General features: G+C 46.8%; 1 protein-coding gene across 1 annotated transcript in view; it reads right to left on the reverse strand.

Moving 5' to 3' along the window:
* The window catches only part of LOC146866449 (transmembrane protease serine 11C-like), a 430,518-nt gene that overhangs the window by 118,514 nt on the left and 289,868 nt on the right, over window positions 1–22,136 (reverse strand). Inside the window, exons 8-9 of the mRNA XM_085636517.1 lie at window positions 9,315–9,507; window positions 1,281–1,540 (exon numbers count right to left, since the gene is read on the reverse strand). Of these exons, the coding sequence (XP_085492643.1) occupies window positions 1,281–1,540; window positions 9,315–9,507 (453 nt within the window). The remainder of the gene's footprint in view (window positions 1–1,280; window positions 1,541–9,314; window positions 9,508–22,136) is intronic.

Here is a 22,136-nt window from a genome sequence, read left to right on the forward strand (position 1 = left end):
ATTCCTTTATTTCTTTGATTCTATGCTAATGGACTCGCCCTAATGGACTTTAAATTTGGACTCTTTTCCCCATTTTTGTAGAACCTGAGCTGTTAGGTAACAAACTATTCCTTCTGCTTTATGGTGGTGAGACTATGTAAATCTGTAAACCAATTATAACTATTCGATAAAGCCTACTTAAATATTTGGCGCTGTTAGAAAAGCTGTGATGTTTTTAACTGAACTTCTTAAGAAATAACTCCTGGCAATTCATTTTTCATATTTAATACAATAACCAAATTAATCTAATATCTGTCTGAGTCTATTATTGAGTCCTGTTGGTTCTTCCATTTAAACTGTGCTGTTACTAATGATTTAAATGTGTTGAAGGGAGAAGCAGCGAGCTCTAACAGAACATCAAGTGTTACTTCTTTTGTTTTGCGTTGCTGTGGCAGAGTTTTTGGTCTGCATAATTCTAACTCAACTTAACTTCTTCAAGAGGTTGGGTCTTCCTATTGCTATTCTTTAATTTTACAGCATGGTTTTAAGAGTGGTGTTCCTAAATCTGATCCCAAACTTGTGAGTTGGCTGTCAATTAATGGTCGTCATAGGACAGCTAACGTGGTGTTTGGTCACCCCAATTTCCACCCCTTCTATCGGCAGAGAAAGATTCATCAGAGGATCATTTGCCTCTGTAGTAAATGAAAGTGCTGCAGCTTGTCTAATCGTAAAGGGCCCAGTACGGTTAGAGTAGTTAAAGAGAGCAAGCATATAATAACATTTTTACAACGATTATGCTCCATCTGAATCAACAGCCTACCAGACAGTATGCCTCAACGAAAATTGTTTTCTTCCAGGTCCTGTAAAAAATGTGCCACTCACACCTGCTCCGTCATAGCTGTGGATGCAGGGTCCGACTGCCCTGTAGTTCAATCTGGCAGAAGGTTGGTCAGATAGGCCAGAGTGTGGGAATTGTTTGGGCTGCTTGTGGGCCCATTAGTGGACTAATGGGCTGGTGTTTTACTGTTGTTTTGCCCGATGTTACCACAAACGTGCCTGCAGCAAGCACCAATGTATGCAGTCTCCCATACCTTGCAAATTTGCAGAATGGGGGCCACTTTGAATTTTATGCCTGGGCCTATTTTCTGTCCAGTCCGACCATGTGTTAAAGGACACAACTTCTCACCAATTAATAATGTAAATTAAATGAAAAAAGAAGAAATGGAAGAGAAAGTAAATAGGGTATCTTTGAACAGCAAATATTTTTGACAAATGTAAAGAAACACGTAACAAAATATTACCTTCTTCTCCAAGAGCTCCCCAACCTGTGATGAAACAAATGGAATCGTCAGGGAAGACTTCAGAAGCTTCTGGAAGGCATACCGGGCGTATATTCCATGTCAAACGGACAGGTTCAGAGAGACGCAGGAGGGCAATGTCATTCACATGGGTGGAACTAGTATACCCTGGGTATATAATCACTTGTTTGAGTCGTAACCCATTTCCTGTGCTCAGTTCGACGGTGCCCAGTCTCACGGTCCATACATTCATGTCTTTTTGCCTGAAAAATGCAATACATTAGGAGCCAGTGGTTAGCAGACAATTGTTTGTGAGCATGATTATTTACATAAATACTTGACATGCAGGATGCCGGATTCTGACGGGCAGAAAACAAAGAGGGAGCTAAGGTTTCTTGAAAAACATGGCTGCAAAACAAAAAGATTTCCTTTGTTTTTTTCCTGCTGGTTGTTGTTAGCACCTACGTAGCACACAATTTGTCATCAGAATGGCACTGGGGAACATTCGGTATTCCTGCGTACAACTTTCCAAAAGTTTCTATTGATGACCAGATTTAGGACCATGTGTACCTACATTAAGAATTTGGTATTCCAAATTGCTGTTCTCACCAAATCGCTATTTGGAAATTGCTATTCCTAATGTATTAAAGTGTTAAATGTGATTTAGTGATTCCTAGCAGGTTGCAAATTGACCTAGCTCTTGAATATTAATGAGGTAGGTTGCAATTTGCGACTTATAAGGAATCACAGCCACCACAGGGATGGTGGCCTGTTGGGGTCAGCGGATCACTAAGTCTGTGAATGCTTTTAAATTAAGCAGATTTTTTTTTCCAATGCAGCCCCTTTCCTGTAAAACAAAACAGGACCACATTTAAAAAGATGTTTCTTTTTTTGTTTGTTTTTTAAGAAGAGGCAGTCGTCCTGTTGACAACTGCCTCCTCTTAAACAATTTTTTTTTCTTTCACATGGGAAAGGGGTCCATTAGACACCCATTACAAACATGTAGTGGGTAAATTATGAATGTTTTGCGACTGGAACTCATTAATACATATCACACCAATTCAGTATTTGCAAGGGATTCCCTAAGCATGCCCCTTTTAAATACTGATTGGATTTGGGACGCAACCTAAATTGCGATTCGGTAACAAGTTACTGAATCGCAATTTGGTGTTTGTATATTTTTTTTTTTTTTTTTTTTTTTTTTGAAACCGTTTATTACATCCATAAAAAGGTTACAGTTATGGGCCTACAACCGCACGGCCGGCCGCTAGAGCATCACAAATATAGTACACACAGACAGTAAAAGTCTCTCAGCGGTGCACAGTAGAAACACAGGAGTAATCAACGGTGCAGGCCTCACGGCGTCCTGCCACAGAGTACGGTTTCATTTTAAAGACTAACAACAACAACAAAAACCACAACCGCAAGGCAACCCAAGATTCAAGGTGACAACACTTGCTCCATAGTGGGGGATCCAGAGTGGCAGGAAAGATCTGAAGAGGGGGATGGGAGGAGATCAGGGACTGGGGGGCCGCGTGCCCGCGGCCGAGCAAGGGGGTCCAGCTAGGGAGACGGAGCAGGCGAGGCAGCCGGCAGCTGTGGCGGCTCACAAATGCCCCCACGGTAGGCGTTCCAGGGGCCCCAGAGTTTCACCCACGCCCCAGGCTTACCCCTCGCCACATACACCACCTTTTCACGGAACATACACCAATCCATGTGCTCTTTCCAGGCCGACACCGCAGGGGGCCTCTGGGATCCCCACAATTGAGCAATATCACGTTTCGCTATCATGTATCCCAGAGTCACCCACCGCGTCTGCGGAGCCAAATAGTCATTCGGTTCCCATACATTCAACAAGCACCTCCTCGCTTCAGGCAGCAGCGCTACACGCGTGACCACACGCAGGACCTCATGCACACCACGCCAGAATCGCTCCACCTTCGGGCACTCCCACAGTATATGCATAAAAGTCGCCAACGCACCACAGCCACGCTTACACAGTCCGTCCACGGCATAACCCATACGTAGAAGCCGTGGCCCCGTCACGTAGACCCGGTGAAGGATCTTGAGCTGGACGAAACGAAGGCGAGCCGGGATGGCCACCTCTTTTGGAGAGGCCACCGCGGACATCCAATCCTCGTCGTCCAGCTCCAGCCCGTCGGCCACCCAAGCTTCGCGCAGACTAGTCAACAGGCACGATCTATCATTAATCAGCTTCTTATATATGAGGGAGATCGTGCTGTCCGGGACATGGCCATCTAGCACTCTGTCCTCCAGGGGGGAAGACTCCGGAATGGATGCAACATCCGGGAAGACGGAGCCCAGCGCATGGCGGACTTGTAGGTACCGAAAGTACTCACTGCCCTGCAGCTGGAACTCCGCCTGCAGCGTCTCAAAAGTTTTGAATCCCCCCCTCGTCCAGAGATCCCCCACTGTGCTGATTCCGATCGTGTCCCACTTCTCGAAGCCCTTTGATGTCCACAGGGAGCCCAGCCTCTCGGAGGCATACAGTGGAGACGCCCGGGTCAAACGGTCCTTCCACCCCATAGCTGCATTTGCCGCGTGCCAAACCCGCACCATGACACGCGTCGGTCCCGTCAGACGGGAGTCGGGCGCGCCAGAGTACAGTGCTCGATTGTAATCGCCACCGGGAAGGAGCATCTTGTCCATCTCGAATGCCGGGTTCAGGGCGGGCCCGTAAAGGCCATGATTAATTGCAGCTAGCTGGGAGGCCCAGTAATACCGTTTAATGTCCGGGAGGGCGACCCCTCCATCGTACCACGGGAGCGTCAGTTTAGCCAGAGCAATACGCGGCCTCCCGTCCCAGAACAGGCGCCGCTGAAGGCCCTCCACCTCACGAAAGTAGCTTGCCGGGACCATGTCCATAGTGTTCTGGAGGGCATAGAGGAAGCGCGGCAAGGACATCATTTTAAACAAGGCCGCTCGACCGAGCGGCGAGAGCGGGAGACGCCGCCAGCGCACCACCTCCTCCCTCAAACGCTGGAGAGGGGGCAGCAGATTCCGCTCATAGCGGGCCTCCGGGTCAAGAGTGATATATATACCCAAGTACCGGAAACCCTGGGAGGCAATCTGGATCGGGCAGTCCCGCGGCAGGACCGGAGCCTCCCCGGAGAGTACGTAGACACAGGATTTCGCCCAGTTAATGACTAGGCCTGAGTTGCGACCGAAGGAGCGCAGCACATCAACTAGGACGATCAGGGACTTGCGCGGGGAGGCGAGATACAAAAGGATATCGTCCGCGTAGAGGGACACACGGTCCTCGTGCTCGGGGGTCCAGCGGAGACCCCGGATGGAAGGGTGCCACCGCAGCCACTCCGCCAGGGGCTCCAGGGCCAGGGCAAACAGAAGAGGCGACAGGGGACAACCCTGTCGCGTGCCCCGTCCCAGCGCGAACGGGGTCGACACACGCCCGTTCACCACCACCTGCGCCATTGGGCCCGAATATAGTAATTTGACCCAGCTGATGAAACCCGGGCCGAACCCAAACTTCGCGAGCATCGCCCAGAGATATGGCCATTCGAGCGTATCAAACGCCATGGTGGCGTCCAAGGACGCCAAGATGGCTGGCTCCCGCACAAATGGAACACGCGCAAGCACGCCGTGCAAGCGCCGTAGATTAAGCGCCGTGTTGCGGTGCGGGATAAAGCCCGATTGGTCTTGGTGGACCAAATCGCCCACCACGCCAACCAACCGGTTAGCCAACACCTTGGCGAGGATTTTGGGCTCCGCGTTCAAAAGCGAAATCGGCCGATAGGATGTGACCCGTTCACGGGGCTTTCCCTCCTTATGGATCACCACAATTGTAGCCAGACGCTGGTCCGGCGGGAGGGAGCCCTGCGAGTGAGCCGCGAGGAACATCGCACGCAGGTGGGGCGCCAGCACATCCGGGCGTAGCTTATATAGCTCAATGGGAATGCCATTGGGGCCCATGGCCTTGCCAGATGAAATCGAGCGAATAGCTGAGGCAATTTCGTCCGAGGTGGGGGGGACGTCCAGCGAGTCTCTGTCTTCCGCCGTAAGGGAGGGGAGTGCAATATCCTGAAGCAGGGCAAAGGAGTCCGCTTCCGAACAGGAAGAAACAGGGGAGTAGACTCCGCGGAAATAATCCGCGAAACAGGAGACAATGGCTTCCGGCTCCGTGGCACACGCACCATCCACGCTCTCAATCAAAGGCACCACTCGGCTCGCTCTCTCTCTCTTATCCAACCACGCAATCAATTTACCGGCCTTATCACCCACATCGTACAAGCGCCCCTGCTGCTCTCTACCAAGGCCCCTGGCCGCCTCCGTGACGAGGGCCCGGTAGGCCGCCTGCTTTAACTGCAGAACATGTAACTTGGCGTCTGTTACCCCGTTCTCCAGGTCACCCTCCAATTCCGCAATCTCGGCCTCCACCCGGGTCACCTCCTCCCGCTCGCGCCGCCGGGCATTGGCAATAAAGGAGAGGGCCTCCCCTCTAAGAACCACTTTGAAAGCCTCCCATAGGGAGAGGGCAGATGGGACCGACCCCTCATTCTCCTCAAAATAGCGCTGCAAGGATGTGATCAAGTCTGCACGAATGGAGGGGTCGCGCAGATACCAGGCGTTAATCGGGGCCACCCTGCCATCCCCCCTCGGGATGACATCGAAATGCAACAACAATGGGGAGTGGTCTGAAATACCCCGTGCCAGATGGCGCACCTCTCCCACCCTCCCCGCATGGGCCGCTGGGACAAGGATGTAATCAAGCCGCGAGAGACTGCCATGGGCCCCCGAGTGGAAGGTGTATTGTTGCAATACGGGATGCTTTAGGCGCCAACAATCCACCAGGCCCAGTGTGTCTAACAGGCCAGGCAGCCACGCCTGTGCCCGAGGGAGGTCCCTAGGGGGATGGCGATCCATAGATCCAGATACAACCGCATTAAAGTCCCCTCCCACCACCAAGAGGCCACTCGGAAGTTCCAGAAGGAGGCGCCCCAGGTCCGCAAATGTAGTGGCCTGTAGCCCAGGCGGGACGTACACCGACACAAAACTGAACACTCTACCCTCCATACGTCCCGCCAGAGCAGTGTAACGTCCCCTCTCATCGTGGTGCACCTCATCAATCTCCAGCGGGAGCGAGTTCCTAATCATAATACCCACCCCCCGCGAGCCCGAGGTGAAGCCAGAGTGGGCCGCCAAACGATATCCCCTCCGATTCATTGCATGAAAGGTGTTACCTATAAGGTGCGTCTCTTGCAGAAAGACAACATCTGGTGAAATACGTTTTAAATACTGCAGGACCACACCACGCTTAATCCTATCCCCCAGACCGTTAACATTCCATGACAACACCGTCAAGTCCCTACCCCCCATCATACGTCGAAACAATCGGTCGTCCCCCACCGAGCAGTCTAAAGACAACAAAACAGCTGCAGGATTGCCTTGCGGTACAAACAAACAACACACCCCCCCCACCCCCCGGTCCCAACAAAACTCCCCCCTCCCTGCACCCCTGCATGAGCCCAGACAGCCCCCCCAAAGTGCAGTGTGCCTGTCGCCCCATAGCTAAATACTAACTAGTCCCCCAGAGGAGGAGGGAAGCCCCCAGCAGGCCCCACACGACCTCCATGGGAGGGGAACCTACAGAAGCAGTATGTGGTGAAGGAACAATGTCCCGAGCAAGGCAATACAGTCATCCCTCAATTCTGATCCAGCGGGCCCTCCTCGCCAGCCGCGCTCCCCCCACCCCCCCGGCCCCGATCCCCAGGCAAGGCGTCCAACCAGTCCCCAGCCGCCTCGGGCCGGTCGAAGAAGTGCGTGCGACCATCCACCTCCACCCGCAGCTTAGCCGGGAAGAGCATTGAGTACTTAAGATTTAGGTCCCTTAAACGACGTTTGACGCCAATAAAGCTCTGCCGCTGCTTCTGGACCGCCGGAGTAAAGTCTGGGTAGAAGTTGACGTCCATGTTGTCCAACCTGACCGGTCCCTGTTGCCTGGAGGTCTGGAGGATGGCATCTCGGTCCCGAAAATTAAAGATTCGGGCAATAAGGGGCCGTGGCGGGGCACCGGTCTTAGGGCGGCCCCCGGGGACGCGGTGGGCACGTTCCACCGCAAAAAACTTACTCAGCCCCCGGGGCTGGAGGTGGGTCAGGATCAAGTCTTCCACGAAGAGGTCCGCCGCCTCCGCCTCACGTCCCTCCGGCACACCAATAATGCGGATATTATTCCTCCGGGCGCGACCCTCGGAATCCTCCAGCCGCCGGTCCATCAGGGCGCTCGCCTGGCCAAGCCGGCGCACCTCCTTCTGGAGGGCCACCACGTCAGTCGTGAGGCTCGTTGTGGTGTGGGTCAGGGAGTCGACTCGGTCATTCGTTTTTGACAAGTCCGCCCTCACAAGTCCCACATCCACCAGGACCGAGTCAATTTTCTGCGACAAGGTGTCAAAACGCTGGTCCACTGAGGCCTTCAGTTCAGCGATGGCGCCCATGACGTCCCGGAGGGTTAGATCCACTGGATGGGCGGGTGCCTCCGTCGGGCCCACCGGGGATGACCGCGTTGTCTCCGGAGAACCCCTTTGGAGCGTGTAGCGGTCCATACTATTGGCCTGGTGCGCCGTACCACGGCGGGTCGTCTTCACCTTCGCCCGGTCGCCATCTTGTTTGGTGGCCATGCTGGCCCTTCCACCGTCGCGCCAAGATCTCCAAACGGGCCGTCACACCAGATCACGGGTGTCAAGGGGGGGCGACCACAGAGCTGCGGGTCGATCCACCGCAGGCGGGTCAGCTGGGCACCGGGACAAGGCAACACCACCGCACCCCGCTCCGCAGCCCGACCTCGCCAGAGAGCAAGGAGGGCGCAAAAGCGAAAGTGAAAGTGCGGGGTACGCGAGTCGCCCAGCCCCGCTCGCCGCTGTTATTCACCTTGTCCCCGGATCACGCCACTACTCCAATCCGGGGGGCCGGCGAGGAGAAGGCCGCAATCTTCAGGCGATGTTCCCACCGGTGTTCGGGGTCCGATTCGAGCCCAAAAAACGGGTAATGCCTCAGCTCGGGTTCCCCGACACAGTCCCCTTAACAAGGACAGGATATTTCCAGGATTTATTCAGGAGGTCGCGGAGGTCCACGGGAGCCTCGCACCTACGCGGCCATCTTGGTTGCGCGCTAGGCTCCTCGGTGTTTGTATATTTAAAAGGTATTTTTTCAGTTGCAAATGCCCCGATTCCACGAATCTTGCCGTTTGGAACCTCAAAAATGCTTTGTACATCTTTCCCTTGGTTCAGTTTTGTGAGTGGAGTTGTGGATTATAAGGAGTAGTGAGGTTTTTGTGATGAGTGAGATTGGTGGATTGTACCAAATTTCCTATATATGTCCTCAGTTGACATGGATGCTTTTTTGGCAAAATGTATATGTGTAGGAGTTACTAGAAAGTGCTTTAGAAGGTCCTACTAGTTAGGTAACTACCTATCGGTGCTGTGTTGTGTATATCTTAATGTGTGTTGTTCGAAGGTGGTTCTTGGTAGTCTTTGTGAACACAGCTCTTTGCCTTGATTTGCCTTCTGAGGTATGAGGCCGCTTTGGCCTAACTTTTTACAATACTTTAAAATTATTTTCAAATTGTGCGCAAGCATAAACATAATTCTCTCTCCTGGTTGTTTCTTAGAGTGCGTTACCCTCCGTTTTTTGCAAAATGTTTTCTTTCAAAAGAATCTATACACATGTTTCTATTGTGGGCTGGATTATTTATCAAGGCTTTAATCATCTGGACTAAAAATAACTTTTCCACCAATTTGCTTAGCTTCCTGAGCAGCACATGCTTAAAGCTCGGATTGCCTAGGAAATATGGTAAAACTGTCTGGGAGTGTGCTAAAGATTTCAGAGATTAAAGCTGGGGTAAAACGTATTCGTTAAAAAATAATATCACGACTGGCTAGCCTTGATAACCCCGAAGACTTCTATTAAGTTTTATGCTCTAGAATTCCAATTTCTTTCATTAAAACGTCTTCTTTAGTTTTTCACATTTTCCACTTGCACCTCAAGACCACATGTTCAACTTACCAATCGAAGCAATGTGCTGCGGTTACTAGCCAGGAGTCGCTGACGAGCGTTGCGCCACACTTGTGGTACCCGCTGAGCAGAAGGCTTGCCTGCCATGGCCAGTCTCCATTTTTTGCACTTGTTCCTCCTACTATTCGACTTGATGTTTCTTTGGCGCGCTGACCACAGCCAACAGTCAAGGACACTGAAGAGCCTGTTGAATTGAGGACAGTCAAGTCATGTCCCTTTTTTGCATATATTTTGATATGATTATGTCTTTTCACATGCCATCCCATTTTTGTTCCTCAAGGGCTTGAATCTAAGGAGAGCTTTCACAGGAAATACACCAAGAAACAAATAATACCCTACAAGTGGAAAAACGCTGAATTAGAGGTGTACAGCAGAAATTCTGGTTTACTTATTCAGAAAAGTCTGCCACCGTTCCTGCTGATAAAAATTGGCCAGGCCACCTGAATTATGCGGCAGGGGAGGAACAAATTATGTTGCAGGGTTTACTAAATTATGTGTTAAGAAAAAGAAAACTATGCAGCGTAGTGCAGCATATTATGAGATAAGATTCCTTGTTATTTTTTTGACATTGTTTACACATGTTAACACTGTATGGGCAATGACCTCCTTAATGCCAGTCAGACAATCAAACAGAGCAATAAGCATCAGAAAATGACCAGTCAACATATGCAAAGGGCCTCCACTTCGCAGCACAGTCCTTAATTTCAGCTGGTGGTTGCCAGTGGTGGCCACCGCCATTCATTTATGGGCTCCGGCACTTCTTTTTCGAATTCAGATATTGACTGTGAGCAAGAGAAGGAAAATACACAAACTGGAAAGAAGAAGGAAGAGAATGGAAGGAAAAATCGTCCCAAAGTGAGAAAGCAGGGACCAGCAAGAGTGAATTAAAGGGACAAGCAGTGTCTTATTATTATTAATTAACATTTGATAGAGTGCATGGCTACCCTTAGGCATCCCAGCGCTTACGACAGCAGGCAGTCAGATACAGTTCACGCTCATGTCTGCAACAGCCATGTTTTTAGTTGTTTCCGAAACGATAAATGGTGAATCGTTGACTGAAGATCGATGGGAAGCATATTCCACGGTTTTGCAGCGTTATGGGCGAGCATTCGGCCTCCAGAATATGCTCTCTTGATTTTCAGTACTGTCGCCAGGAACAAATTTGCTGAACGCAACCTTCTCTAGGGGCAATGGAAAGCTATAAGTGAGAGGTTGATTTTAGGGCCCCTACCCCAGAGTGTTTTGTGTGACATTATACGTTCCTTGATTGGTAGCCAGTGTAGCTCTTTTAATGCTGGCTTGGCCAAATGTGCTTTAGGGATGTTGCGCAGCAACCTGGCTGCACAATTCTGGACCACTTGTAGTTTCCTTGTTGTGGACTTTGGAGTCCCCAAATAGAGGGAATTTCCATAATCCAGCCGGGATAACACCAGTGCCTGATCCTATGGGCAGATTTAGGGAGAAGCGGAAGAATTTTTCGCATCTGCTTAATGATGCCGTATAATGAAGCTGCTAATTGTACTGCTTGGTGGTCAAAATTGAGCGACCTGTCCAGCCAAACACCCAAACTTTTAATCTTTTCTTTGGGCTTTGGCTCCGGGCCAAGACAGTTTGGCCAACTCAGGCCTGCCGTGGCGCTATAGCAGTTACCCAGGATCATTAGCTCCGTTTTATCTCCATTAAGCTTGAGACACGACTTTACCATCTACGTGGCCACCGTTCCTAAGCAGGATTCTAGATTAGCTGGCACCTTCTTTGGATGGCTTAATGCCACCACTAATTGCGTTTCATCTTCATAAGTTATAATATGGATTCCATATGGCAGGACTAACTCTGCAAGGGGCCTTAGATATATATTAAATAGGGTAGGACTCAGTGAAGAGCCCTGAGGGACTCCGCATGTAAGTGGCACTCTTCTTGAGGTATGGTTGCCCTCAAATACCTGGTATGACCTGTCTTTCAGAAAGGATTTGATCCAGGTGAGAACTTTTCCTGATACTCCAAGCATTCTTAATCTGTAGAAAAGAATGCTGTAGTTAACCGTGTCGAAAGCGGAGCTCAGGTCAAGCAGGATTATTGGTCTAGGATTTTACGTGATTCCTCCACTACTGCTAACAGGGCCATTTCTGTTCCATGCTTTGGTCGAAAGCCCGTCTGGGAAGAGTGCAGAATCGAGTGGGTTTCTAAGTACTCCAAGAGGGTTCTATTTACACGTTTCTCTAGGATTTTACTAGTCATGGGAAAGAGTGAGACCGGCCGATAGTTGCCTCATACGTCCGGGTTAAGGCTAGGTTTTTTTTTAGAAATGCTTGTATCATGCCATGCTTCCATGACCTGGGCACTTGGCCCATTGCTAGAGAAGAATTTTATACTTCTAATAGCACAGGTAGAATAATATTCCCCGCTTTACACAGCATGTGCATGGGGCTTGAGTCCAGGGAGGAACCTGATTTAACTTTGGAGAACAGTTGATATAATGTATCTAAGTCCAAAGCAGGAATATCTTCTAGCCGTGGGAAGTGACCCCTCGGAGAGTCTACCTCCTGGTCCTGATTATCGAGGTTAGAGGCATTGGAAAAGGTATTGTAGATATCTAGAATTTTTTTGTTAAAAAATTCAGCAAGTTCCGTACAGAGTTGCTGGGAGGATTCTGCAGGTAACTTAGGTGGTGCATACTTTATCAGATTTTTCGCTATCAAGGTTTCCCTCGGGGCGTTCGCTGCCCCTGCGATTTTCTCCTCATAGTAATGTACTAGAGCTCTCTTAATTTCTGCCTGATAAATTTTTATAGCTGCTCTGTAGTTCTGTTTTTTTTTCTAGTCTATACTCTTTCCTCCAGACTCTCTCTAGTTTTTTACATTTTTGCTTAAGTTCCTGTTACTCGGGAGAGAACCATGGTGACCGTTTTTCCTTAGGCCTATTTTGACTCCATTTTAGCAGAATGAACTTATCCAAGAAAGATTCGATCCATTTATTGAACGTGTCAGACGCTTTGCTGGGGTCAGAATCTCATAAAGGTTTAGAATGTAATAAATATATATACCACACCTCTAGAGGGAGTTTCGCCCATGCTCAATCACGGCTTTTAGAGAGTTGCCAATTAGGGGTGACTGTTGGCGCCTTTCAATACATCGGGATTAAAAAATGATCCGTCCAAGGAACTGAAATGGGGTTATCTACCAAGAGTCGTTCATCATTAGTAAAGACCGGATCTAAAATTTGGCCCTTATCATGCGTAGGGCTAGTAACTTTTTGTGTTAATTGTATAGCTTTTAGATCTTGGATCAAGCCAAATGCTTCCACTTTAAGAGGGTCCTCTAGATGCAAATTTAGGTCACCTAAAATAATGAAATTCGGCGCGGTGCTAGCAAGAGTCGCTGCGGTGTCCGTAAGGGAATCTGCAAACCACCCACCCGGACCCGGGGTGGGGCGGTAAATCAGAATTCTTGACAATCAGCAGGTAGGGGAGAAAGCGACTGAGAAAGACAGACTTTCGCAGTCCTGTATAATATCGGGCTCAATGCGCCCTTTTACCGAGTCTTTCAAAATAATGGCTATACCGCCGCACTTCCGCAATACCCTGTCCTTCCTCAGTATATAATAGCCTGGCGGCAGTGCTTGCACCACATCAGGGTAAGAATCCTTATGCAGCCAGGTTTCTGTTAGGAACAGCAAGTCTGGCTGTTCTCCACTCAGGAGTAGACTCACCTCTGTAACATCCCTGGCTGCAAGCTTCTGAGCAGAGCTTTGGGCACCGGCACGCATTATTTTACAAATCAAGAACTTGCGTAGCAACATGTGTTGATGCGTTTTTATTAAACTTTTGATTTATTGAGCTAAAAATATTTTTGGGGTTAATATCTGCAGATTATGCAGGAGGTGATGGATTATGTGGCAAATTCAGCAAATCCATAATTTTTCGAAAAACCCTGCAGCCTTTTGTGGCAAATTGCCCATATAAGAAGTAGAAAATCTGCTACTATATTAGAAGACTTTCCGCTGAAGGTTACCTGAACTAGTATATGATTGAAATAAATAAAAAATGGAAGATAACTTTGAAGAATGTATTTCCACTCATATGCCACATGTGTCCAGGCACCTCAATAGCATGTTTAGTGAGTAGGTCTTCACATGAGTAGAATTATTTCTCTTGCCATTGGGCACATATAAAAATGTGTGTATGTATCTATGTGGTACTTGTATAGCACACATCTGGTCAAAAGGCAGTAACGTGCTGTCCAGGGATGAAGCAATGATACAGTCAATAAATTACTGTGTTATGGGAGCAAAAAAAGACTGTTACTAATTTGTGCGTTCTTGCCTTCATACTCTTTCCTAAATTGGAGTAGGTTTGGTGCGGACCTGAAGGATACAGGGACATTCTTCTACATTCTGGGTACATAGATGGAAAAGGCCTGTTGCCTTGTTTGGTCTTTCCAACATTTCTTTGTGTACTTCCATCATTAGCAATAAGAATCTGGATGCTATTTCTTTGTGCCCTGTCTAATGCTGACCCCTCCATATCAGACCAATGGGATGGGCGATGTGAGGGATGCCTGCATAATTTATAAGTGTAGATGTATTCATTAGAGTCATATTTGGAGTATTTAATGCATGTTTGGACCCACAATAGGCATCTTGAAATAATGTTTCATAAAGAGTAAGAAAAGGATGCTCACAGTATGTGTGCACACACAGCGGACATATGGGGGAAAGAGCATCGGCAAAGTGAATAGGTCAGCACTATAGTATCACAGGTGAGACCTATTGGCTTTGCCAGTGCTTATTTATCCCGGGATCTCACTCCAGGTTTTTTTTAATTTGACATAAGCCTAAAAACATAAATAATTGTATATGTTATCACTTGCAACAGTTGAGAGGAATTATATCATGCTGTAGGAGCAGAGCTCTTGAAACGCCCTAGGACTAATATGTTTAAATACAGGATTTGCACCTAGGTATGAAAGCTTAAACAGGTTATGAGCAACATTTGAGAGACAGAACTTTATTTCAGAAACAGTGATAATCACGCCACCAGAGGTAAAAGACAAATATATTCGACAGTAATCCCACACCCGTTTTAAAAGGAGAAAATACAAGCTGCTGGAGTGAACTGCACCGCTGATGATTTACAGACAAAGACAAAGCTATCAGTGAGAGTAAATCAATTATTAACAACAGCAATTCCATTGCTAATGGTTGTAGTCCAAGAAATTAGACACTTCCCCACCAACAGAGTGATATATATAACTGAAAACAAAATCAGCTCTGAGCAGGTCTAGCTAGTGGCTCCAACAGAACTAGGAGCTGCGTGAATTGTAGCTGAGGTATGGTGACCGCACCCTCGGGTGATTGCAGGGGAGTACCATCACCCTCCTGTCACTACTCCTGCAATTCATGCTTTTACTTTTATTCCTGGTTGGTCAAGTTTCACCACCTTCGACATTTCGAAGTTGCTGAAAAAGAGAAAACGATGTAATCCACTAGTCCAATGTTAGTTCTGGCAGTAAGTATCACCTGGAGTATTTACAACTGGTAGCAGTACCATACTGCCCGTGGTAATGCGTAATGTCAATACACCCAAGATTACCACCCGGTGGAGCAGCAATCTCGGGAATTTAACAATTTTCCACCTGTGGTATTCTATCAAACGAAAGATGATGAGAATAATAATAATAATGTTCCAGGCATGAAAGATGTAATCAAATAAATGTCAGAAACTGTTTTTCCTCATTTTGGATATTTTAGCCACCATTGAGCTTTTAATCCAAAACGTTGTCTAGTTATGTTCAGGAATTCTGGTGGCGTGAGTTCCTTTACATAAGTAGATTGGAGATGGTTTTATTTGAGAACCATTCTCGGAGGAGAAAGCTCACTCGGATTTGGGATACTGCCTGGGGCTGGTTGGCCAAGGTAGCTGCATAATAGCACAGTCCTGCCTAGTCACATTTTCTTTTTCGTTTTGGTGCTCTCCTCCACCTATTCATAGTTATCTGGCACATGAATTAGTTCCTTCCTTCCTGTTTTCAGGGAGGAAAATGTAATATTATGTTTAGTTAATTGGTCTCTTTTTGATTAAGGGTGTTAGGTTTTGCTTTGTTGCTCACTGTGTTCTTAGTTTTTATTTGCTTGTTAAACAATGTATTTGGTCCCCTTGTCTCTGTTATTTTGTTGCTTTCTTGATCAGTTTGAAATCAATAAAAAAAACTTTGTCCTATTCACAGTAAACTACCCACCATAAACAACGCACTGACAGAACCCTAGCGATATACCAGAGAACCGTCACAGAGCAGCATTATCTCTACCAGAGAATAAAGTAAATAAGTGAGTCTCTTTGGCAAAGAGGTGGGAGGGCGAGGTATCTTGTGTTCGGTGAATCTGTACCAGTAGGAATACTACGAAATATATTAGTAGATATTTAATTGTGAGTAGATCACTTTAAAAGAGCAACTATCCCTTCTGGGGCCACACTTGAAGGAAACGCATTTCCGCATAAACACAAAGGGGCTGATTACGAAGCAGCCCGTAAAGGCTCCGACCAACAGTCGGAGCCTTCTTAGCCGCATTGTAAACGGCCCCTCAGTTTACTTTCCGACCGCCGCATTACAATGCCGGTGGTCGGAAACCAAACCGGCCAGTCATTCCGGCTGTCTTCCGATGGGCTCAAGGAGCCAGTCAGCCAGTCGGAACAAACTTGCAATCAGAGACGTTTTAAGGCATGGGCAGACTGGGCTTTGTCCTAGGGCCCCAGCCTGTAAGGGGCCCCTCTAATAGAGCCAGCTCAGTTCTGCAGAGAGTCTTGCCCTGATAACCTTGAATAATTCTTAAACAGATTGTTTTAAATACGTATATACTTTAATTTATTTTTAATGTGTGTGATGTGTGAGAGCCTATTACAGACATTTTGCAGAGATGTTGTGTTAATGTTTCATGCAATATCCATAAAAAATGTTTCTTTTAGATATAAACAGGACGTCAAATTTCAGAATCGAGAGGGTGTCACAGAGGTTGTTTGCAGTAAGGTAAGTGATCTGCTGCTGTGTTGGAATATTGAAAATACAAGTCACTACCTTTGAATATTAGAAGTAAACTCATTTAGAATTTGGACGAGTGTGCCTGTGCACTGTCAGTGACCTCGCCTAACAGGGCATGAAAGAGCTGAAAATGGATCATAAATTCAAAGCTGTTCTGAACAGGGGCCCCCAAAATATGTTTGGCCCAACCCCCAAATTCCTTAAAATGTCCGTGCTTGTAATCCCAAAGGACGGGCCTTTCCTTCCTTGGGATTACGATGCACGGTTTCCTGCATGGTTTCCATGCTGGCCTGCCCGACATGGAAACTGTGTCGGAAAGCGTGCTCGGGAGTCCCCAGCAGGGTCCCCTTTGGTGTGCGGGCTCTGGTTGGGTGCCGAGAGGGCACCTATGTTGCCCTCCGGTTGAACCCGTCATCCTGTTGAAGGCACCTTATGGTGTCTGCAACAGCTGCAGGAATGAAAAGCAACTCCCATTTCCCTATGGGAGCATGTATTACGGCAGGTTTACAGCTGTAATGCATGCTCCCATAGGGAAATGTAGGAATGCGACCGAACACTCGGTCGCATCCTAATTAGGCGGTCGGGACAGCCAACCAGAGGTCGATCGGTTGGTCCAGGACTGAGACGGTGTTGGGAGGACTTAAGTCCGCTCGACATCGTAATTAGCCCCAAAATAGGTAAAATCGATACATCAGACTCTTGGTCCCAAATTCCCACATTTATTCCAAAAATCTTGGTACAGTGTAACAGTTTATCATAATTTTCCACCTTACTGTATTCACCGTCCCGAATCTGCTGATATAAGAATTTGTTACAATAAAAATAGACAATACTTACTGCTCGACTTCATGCATATCAACGATCCATCATGCATGGACTTCCACTAAAGATTTGCTTCCTAACAAAATGTAAATACCTCTGCTAAAGACACAGGGGGAGCATTCCAAGTTCCTGATTCCCAAAAGAGATAAGCGCTGCAATGAAGAATAGGTTAACTGAATTTGATAAATTTTTGTGCTAAATAGATATACAGATTGTTGCCAGCGCTAGTTCTAGGTCGGCCTCAAGCATAGAATGCGGCCACAAAAGTCAAATGGCTTACACACTAACATCTATAAAAAAAACAGTTGTCCATGCACATGCTTGATCTCATACTGTTCGATTTTCGGCCGTCAGATAATCTGCCCGTTTAGGGTCAAAGCGGACATGCCCCTTAGCGCATTAAATGGGTTTTTTCTACTTATAAATATTTTACTTTATGCAGAAATTCCTCCACTACCATCGCCAGAAAGCACGGGGGTTTGAGTGTTTTTCATTCCAATTACGGCCATGCTTTTGGTACTACAGTTATGTGCAAGAAATGGTTGTGAAAAAATTTGGGAATATTTACGAACAGGCCCAAAAAAGCTTAGATTTTTCATCAGTATTCATAATGGGCACTCTCTGGCACCTCCCCTTGAAAAAATCATGTTTGGAACCCTAGTTCTACAAATATATATGCAGTAGCGGCTCTGTACCTGCAGATTTTCTACTGGCCTTTTGGAACCCCACGTGAACACATCCACGGTCGACGGTGATAGCTGTGGTTTCACTCTCATTTTCTGGTATTCTGACATGCACATGATGTTGCATTTTGCTCCACTGTCAAGCACAAACTTAGCTTGGTGGCTCCCTACGTCGATGTCCACAGTCGCTGTCTTCTTTATTTGTTGTTTTTCCACAAGATGAACGTGCTCTGTCTCTTTTGCTTCTCTTTGTGTGTCTGACATTAGATATAGTCTCGCTTCCGACACAGGTGCTGCCGTTTCTTCTGCTTCGTCAGAGGAGCTGCGATTGGCCGTTTCCATATGTCGTGCATACCTGTTACTGGTCATCCTTGGTCTCATTGTTCTACCTCTTTCACTTCTGAATTGTCTGGTCATGCACATGCTTGAAAAATGGTTGTCCCTGTTGCACTTCCTGCATTTCTGACCCATTGCTGGGCAGGCACCGACGTGTGGGAATTCGAGACCACAGCGGTAGCATGTTTGTTCGCCCTTTTTGGGTATGATCGGCGTCTGAAATTCTTTCTTTTTGAAATTCCCAATGACGCGATGTGCTAGCGCCACTCTCTTCTCTTTTCCCAACTTCATCTGCTTGGCGTGCTCTGTGGTCCTTGCTTCCGTGCGAGCCATCGTCAATATCTTTTCCAGTGTCGTTGGTTCCTTCAGAATCCGTGCCCTAAACTCCACCGATTAACAACCTTAGATGATGCGCAGCCTTATTGCTTGCTCATTGTCAAATTTGTCAAACTCGCAGTATGTGACTAGTTTTCTCAGTCTTCTTGCGAAGTCATCTAGGCTCTCTTCTCCTTGCTGGCATGCAGTGTTAAATGTGTATCTCTCAAAGTCAACGTTTCGTTGGGGGTCAAATTTCTGAGTGAGACACTTTTGTTTGAACTACGCGCGTTTTCCTCTCAATCCTCTTCATACACTCTCCGGTGCAGACGCTTTCCTTCGCCTCGTGGGCCGACGCTTAATTTTAATTTCTCCTCACAGCCTGCAGCCTCAGCGCTCATACCGCTTCACCGCGACCGGGGTGGGCACCGGTGTCGCTGCTTCCTTTGCTGCTGTACTCGAACCAGGGTGGGCTCCTGGCTTCGTTTCTTCTTTTCTCCGGTCGCGCTGCTCACCACGATGTTTCTCCGGTCATCCAGCGGACCAGGATGAGCTCCTGGTTCCGTCACGCTTTCCTCTGAAAAACGGCGATTTGATCCACCTCTGCTCTCCAGATCCCACCTTCGTCGCCAGTTGTCGTGTCCTTGGTTGACACAAAGAAGTAGGAGACAGGTAAGGATCTTCTTTACTTTATTATGATACACTCTGCTGAGCTGTGCCCACGCACATCTGCCCACGCTCTCCTCTCGATCTGTAATGCCCCCCTCCCACACCTTTGACCGGATGTGGTGTCCGGTTCCCTCTGTGCCCTTACAGTCCCCTGCCCCAGGTCACTACACTAGGAACCCCAAAAATTCCATTCAGCCTCCCAGGCCCTACACAGACTACGCTGGCTGCCTACTAGGAAACAAATCAACTTCAAAGCCCTCTGTATTGCGCACAAGGCCCTGCAGGGTACGGGTTCTCAAGAACTCTTCTGTTCACTGCGGCCAAGAATGTCAGGATCCCCGGGTTTAGACTTACCGACTGTTCCCCAGGAGTTTCATGGTTTGCACAGCCAAGCTATGGAACAGCCTTATCTAAAATCCCAGTCAACTCTGCTTAGTTTAAAACTAAAGGTTTAGATCTAAAAACCTGGCTTTTTGCAAATCAATCCCACATCACTGAAAAGACCTGTGTACACCGTAGCTCTAAAACGCCTTATGGCATTCTCGCGCTTTACAAAAAAAATAAGATTAACATTAGCAATTTATAAATAAGCTCATTTTTACACAAGATACTCTGTGCAATAACTGCGATGATTAAAATAAAAATTAAACTAGGCACACACTGAAATGAAGCTGACCCTACCACTAAAAAAATTAAACGTTTCATATTTATTAAACTGGACACTGGTGGATTTAGAAAATGAGATGAACTCTGGGCTTGTCTGAGATAGAAATGCACCGCAGGATTTATTACAAAATATTGACCCAGATTGCAACTGAGTGAGTGTGTCGGAAGAGCCAAACAATCCATAGGGGTGTTTGGAGGAGTTCTTCTGCAGGGATTCTTTTGTTTTTTTATACTATGCCAAATAACTCATTTTGCAGCTGACTTTTCCAAACATAAACATTGGAAAGCCATTGTTTTTTACAGTAAAGAGAAAATCATGAATTATTCTAATTCTTGAGTACTCTGGTGTAGTATCTAAGACGATTATCTCCCTGCATTACCAATTCAACAATGTACCTATAAGGAAGAAAATGATGACCTGCTCCTTCAGTTCTGCATTTGGAAGGATGGGCTGTCTTTCCCTCATCCCATCCAGTCTTGAAAGCTACTCTCCATTCTACTGGGGATTTCCCCTGTAGTCTGTGTGGCCTATCCACCCCAGCAGTCACTATGACTAAAACTAACAAGGAAACTGATTAGTAGGCTCTGGGCAGACAAAGTCCCTCTCACTGCTAGTCCACACCTAAAATTAAGAAACTTCAATGTCTTTAACAAAAGCTTCAAATAATGCATACAATGGACTAATTTGCATTGTCAGGTGAAATTCTCAAACAAGCAAGAATGAGGTTTAGCAAGTTGTGGCTAAGAAGTGGATAAGAAACATTCTGCTATGGTTTCAGCAAGTTAAATGAATGTAATTCTAATTCTTTATAAAAGACCAGTAGGAGGAAAGGAACAAAATAGTTGATTTAGAATCCACACCCTAGCTTAACTTGCAGATCTACTACACGTTTTTTCTGAGTCAGTACGGAGACATTCAATGATTTTTGTTTCCTGCTTCCTGCTTGAAGCTGCAGTGAGAGAAACACCGGTTTATGTGAAGAAAGAAAACAATGCATACAAAGGGCAGCGCAAACTGAGAATAAGCATGACAACCTCTTAATGCAACAATTGGTACTCCTTGTGTAAGAAAGGTTAGGCAGCAGTAATTCGGTGAGCAGGTAGTCGAAGCGTAAAAAATACAAAGATTATGGTTCATGAGCAAGTTTGCAGAACTGGTGCGGTGCAAACTGGTTGGCTCAGTTGAAGTAAAAAATGTAACATGCAAACTTAAAAGTGGCAACTTTAAGACAGACAGTCTTTGTATCCTCACCTCATGTCGTACAGGAGCACTTACAGCATTTTGAAATCTCAGTGCAAAGGGGAAGTATTTGGGATTGCCGGGCACATAGTGAGAGACAACAGAGCAGTGACCAATTTGGCATTGCTTGTAGACATTGGCTACATGAGACTTACGAGTGGTGGATCCGCATCGAGCGAACTTTCTGTCCATGGTGATATCCACTGGTCAATTCTGCACTGTGCATCCTGTGTTCTTAAAACAGGAGTGTTCAACATAGGCCCAGGAGCATATATCCTTTCCATATCTTCAGGACAACCACTGACAATGCACTGGCAAAGTACTGTATTGACACACAGTGATCCTTAATGTAAACATGTTACATTAAGTATCCTTATATGCAAATTTGCCGTATGTGAATGTCCTGAAAATCTGACTTGGAGCTGGTGTAGGGCACCTGGCCCTACATTGGACAATCCTGTCATAAAATAATGGAGGTTCAAAGACATGTTCCATTAAACATTTTGTTTCAAACAGAAGAGTTTGTCCGTAAAAGGTCTAGGCTCACTAAATAATCCCTGCCACAAATGTTCCACCGACAAAAATTTGGATATTCATAATGTGCCATCTCTTCCTTTAAATACGGTGCTATTCAAAGCAGGAGGCATTCCCAGCAGACACACACTACCCTGAATCCAGATATTATATACTAGTCCTTTCTCTTATTGGTGCCGCTAGGAGTTTCACTGTGACATTAACATTAAGGGGTTCAATGTTTATATGAGAATCCAAATACTGCTGTCTGTACTGAGGAATTTGTGCAGTTCATACATAACATAGTTAAATGGAAGGGACTTGCCCTTACTGGTTAACTGGTGATGTATTTTCTTGAAACATGTAGGGATACTCCTCTTCCTAAATAAAACAACCACCCAATTGTTGCTAATGATCTGGAATGACACGTTTATATGAAAGGTCTTGGTGATGAGCTTGGGTGGTGATTGCTTCTACTCATAAATCGTATAACGTTTGTAAAGGGGTAATTGTCATGAAATAATACTTGTTTAGT

Source organism: Triturus cristatus, chromosome 2_1, assembly GCF_964204655.1.
Source record: "Triturus cristatus chromosome 2_1, aTriCri1.1, whole genome shotgun sequence".
NCBI classification, from domain to species: domain Eukaryota; kingdom Metazoa; phylum Chordata; class Amphibia; order Caudata; family Salamandridae; genus Triturus; species Triturus cristatus.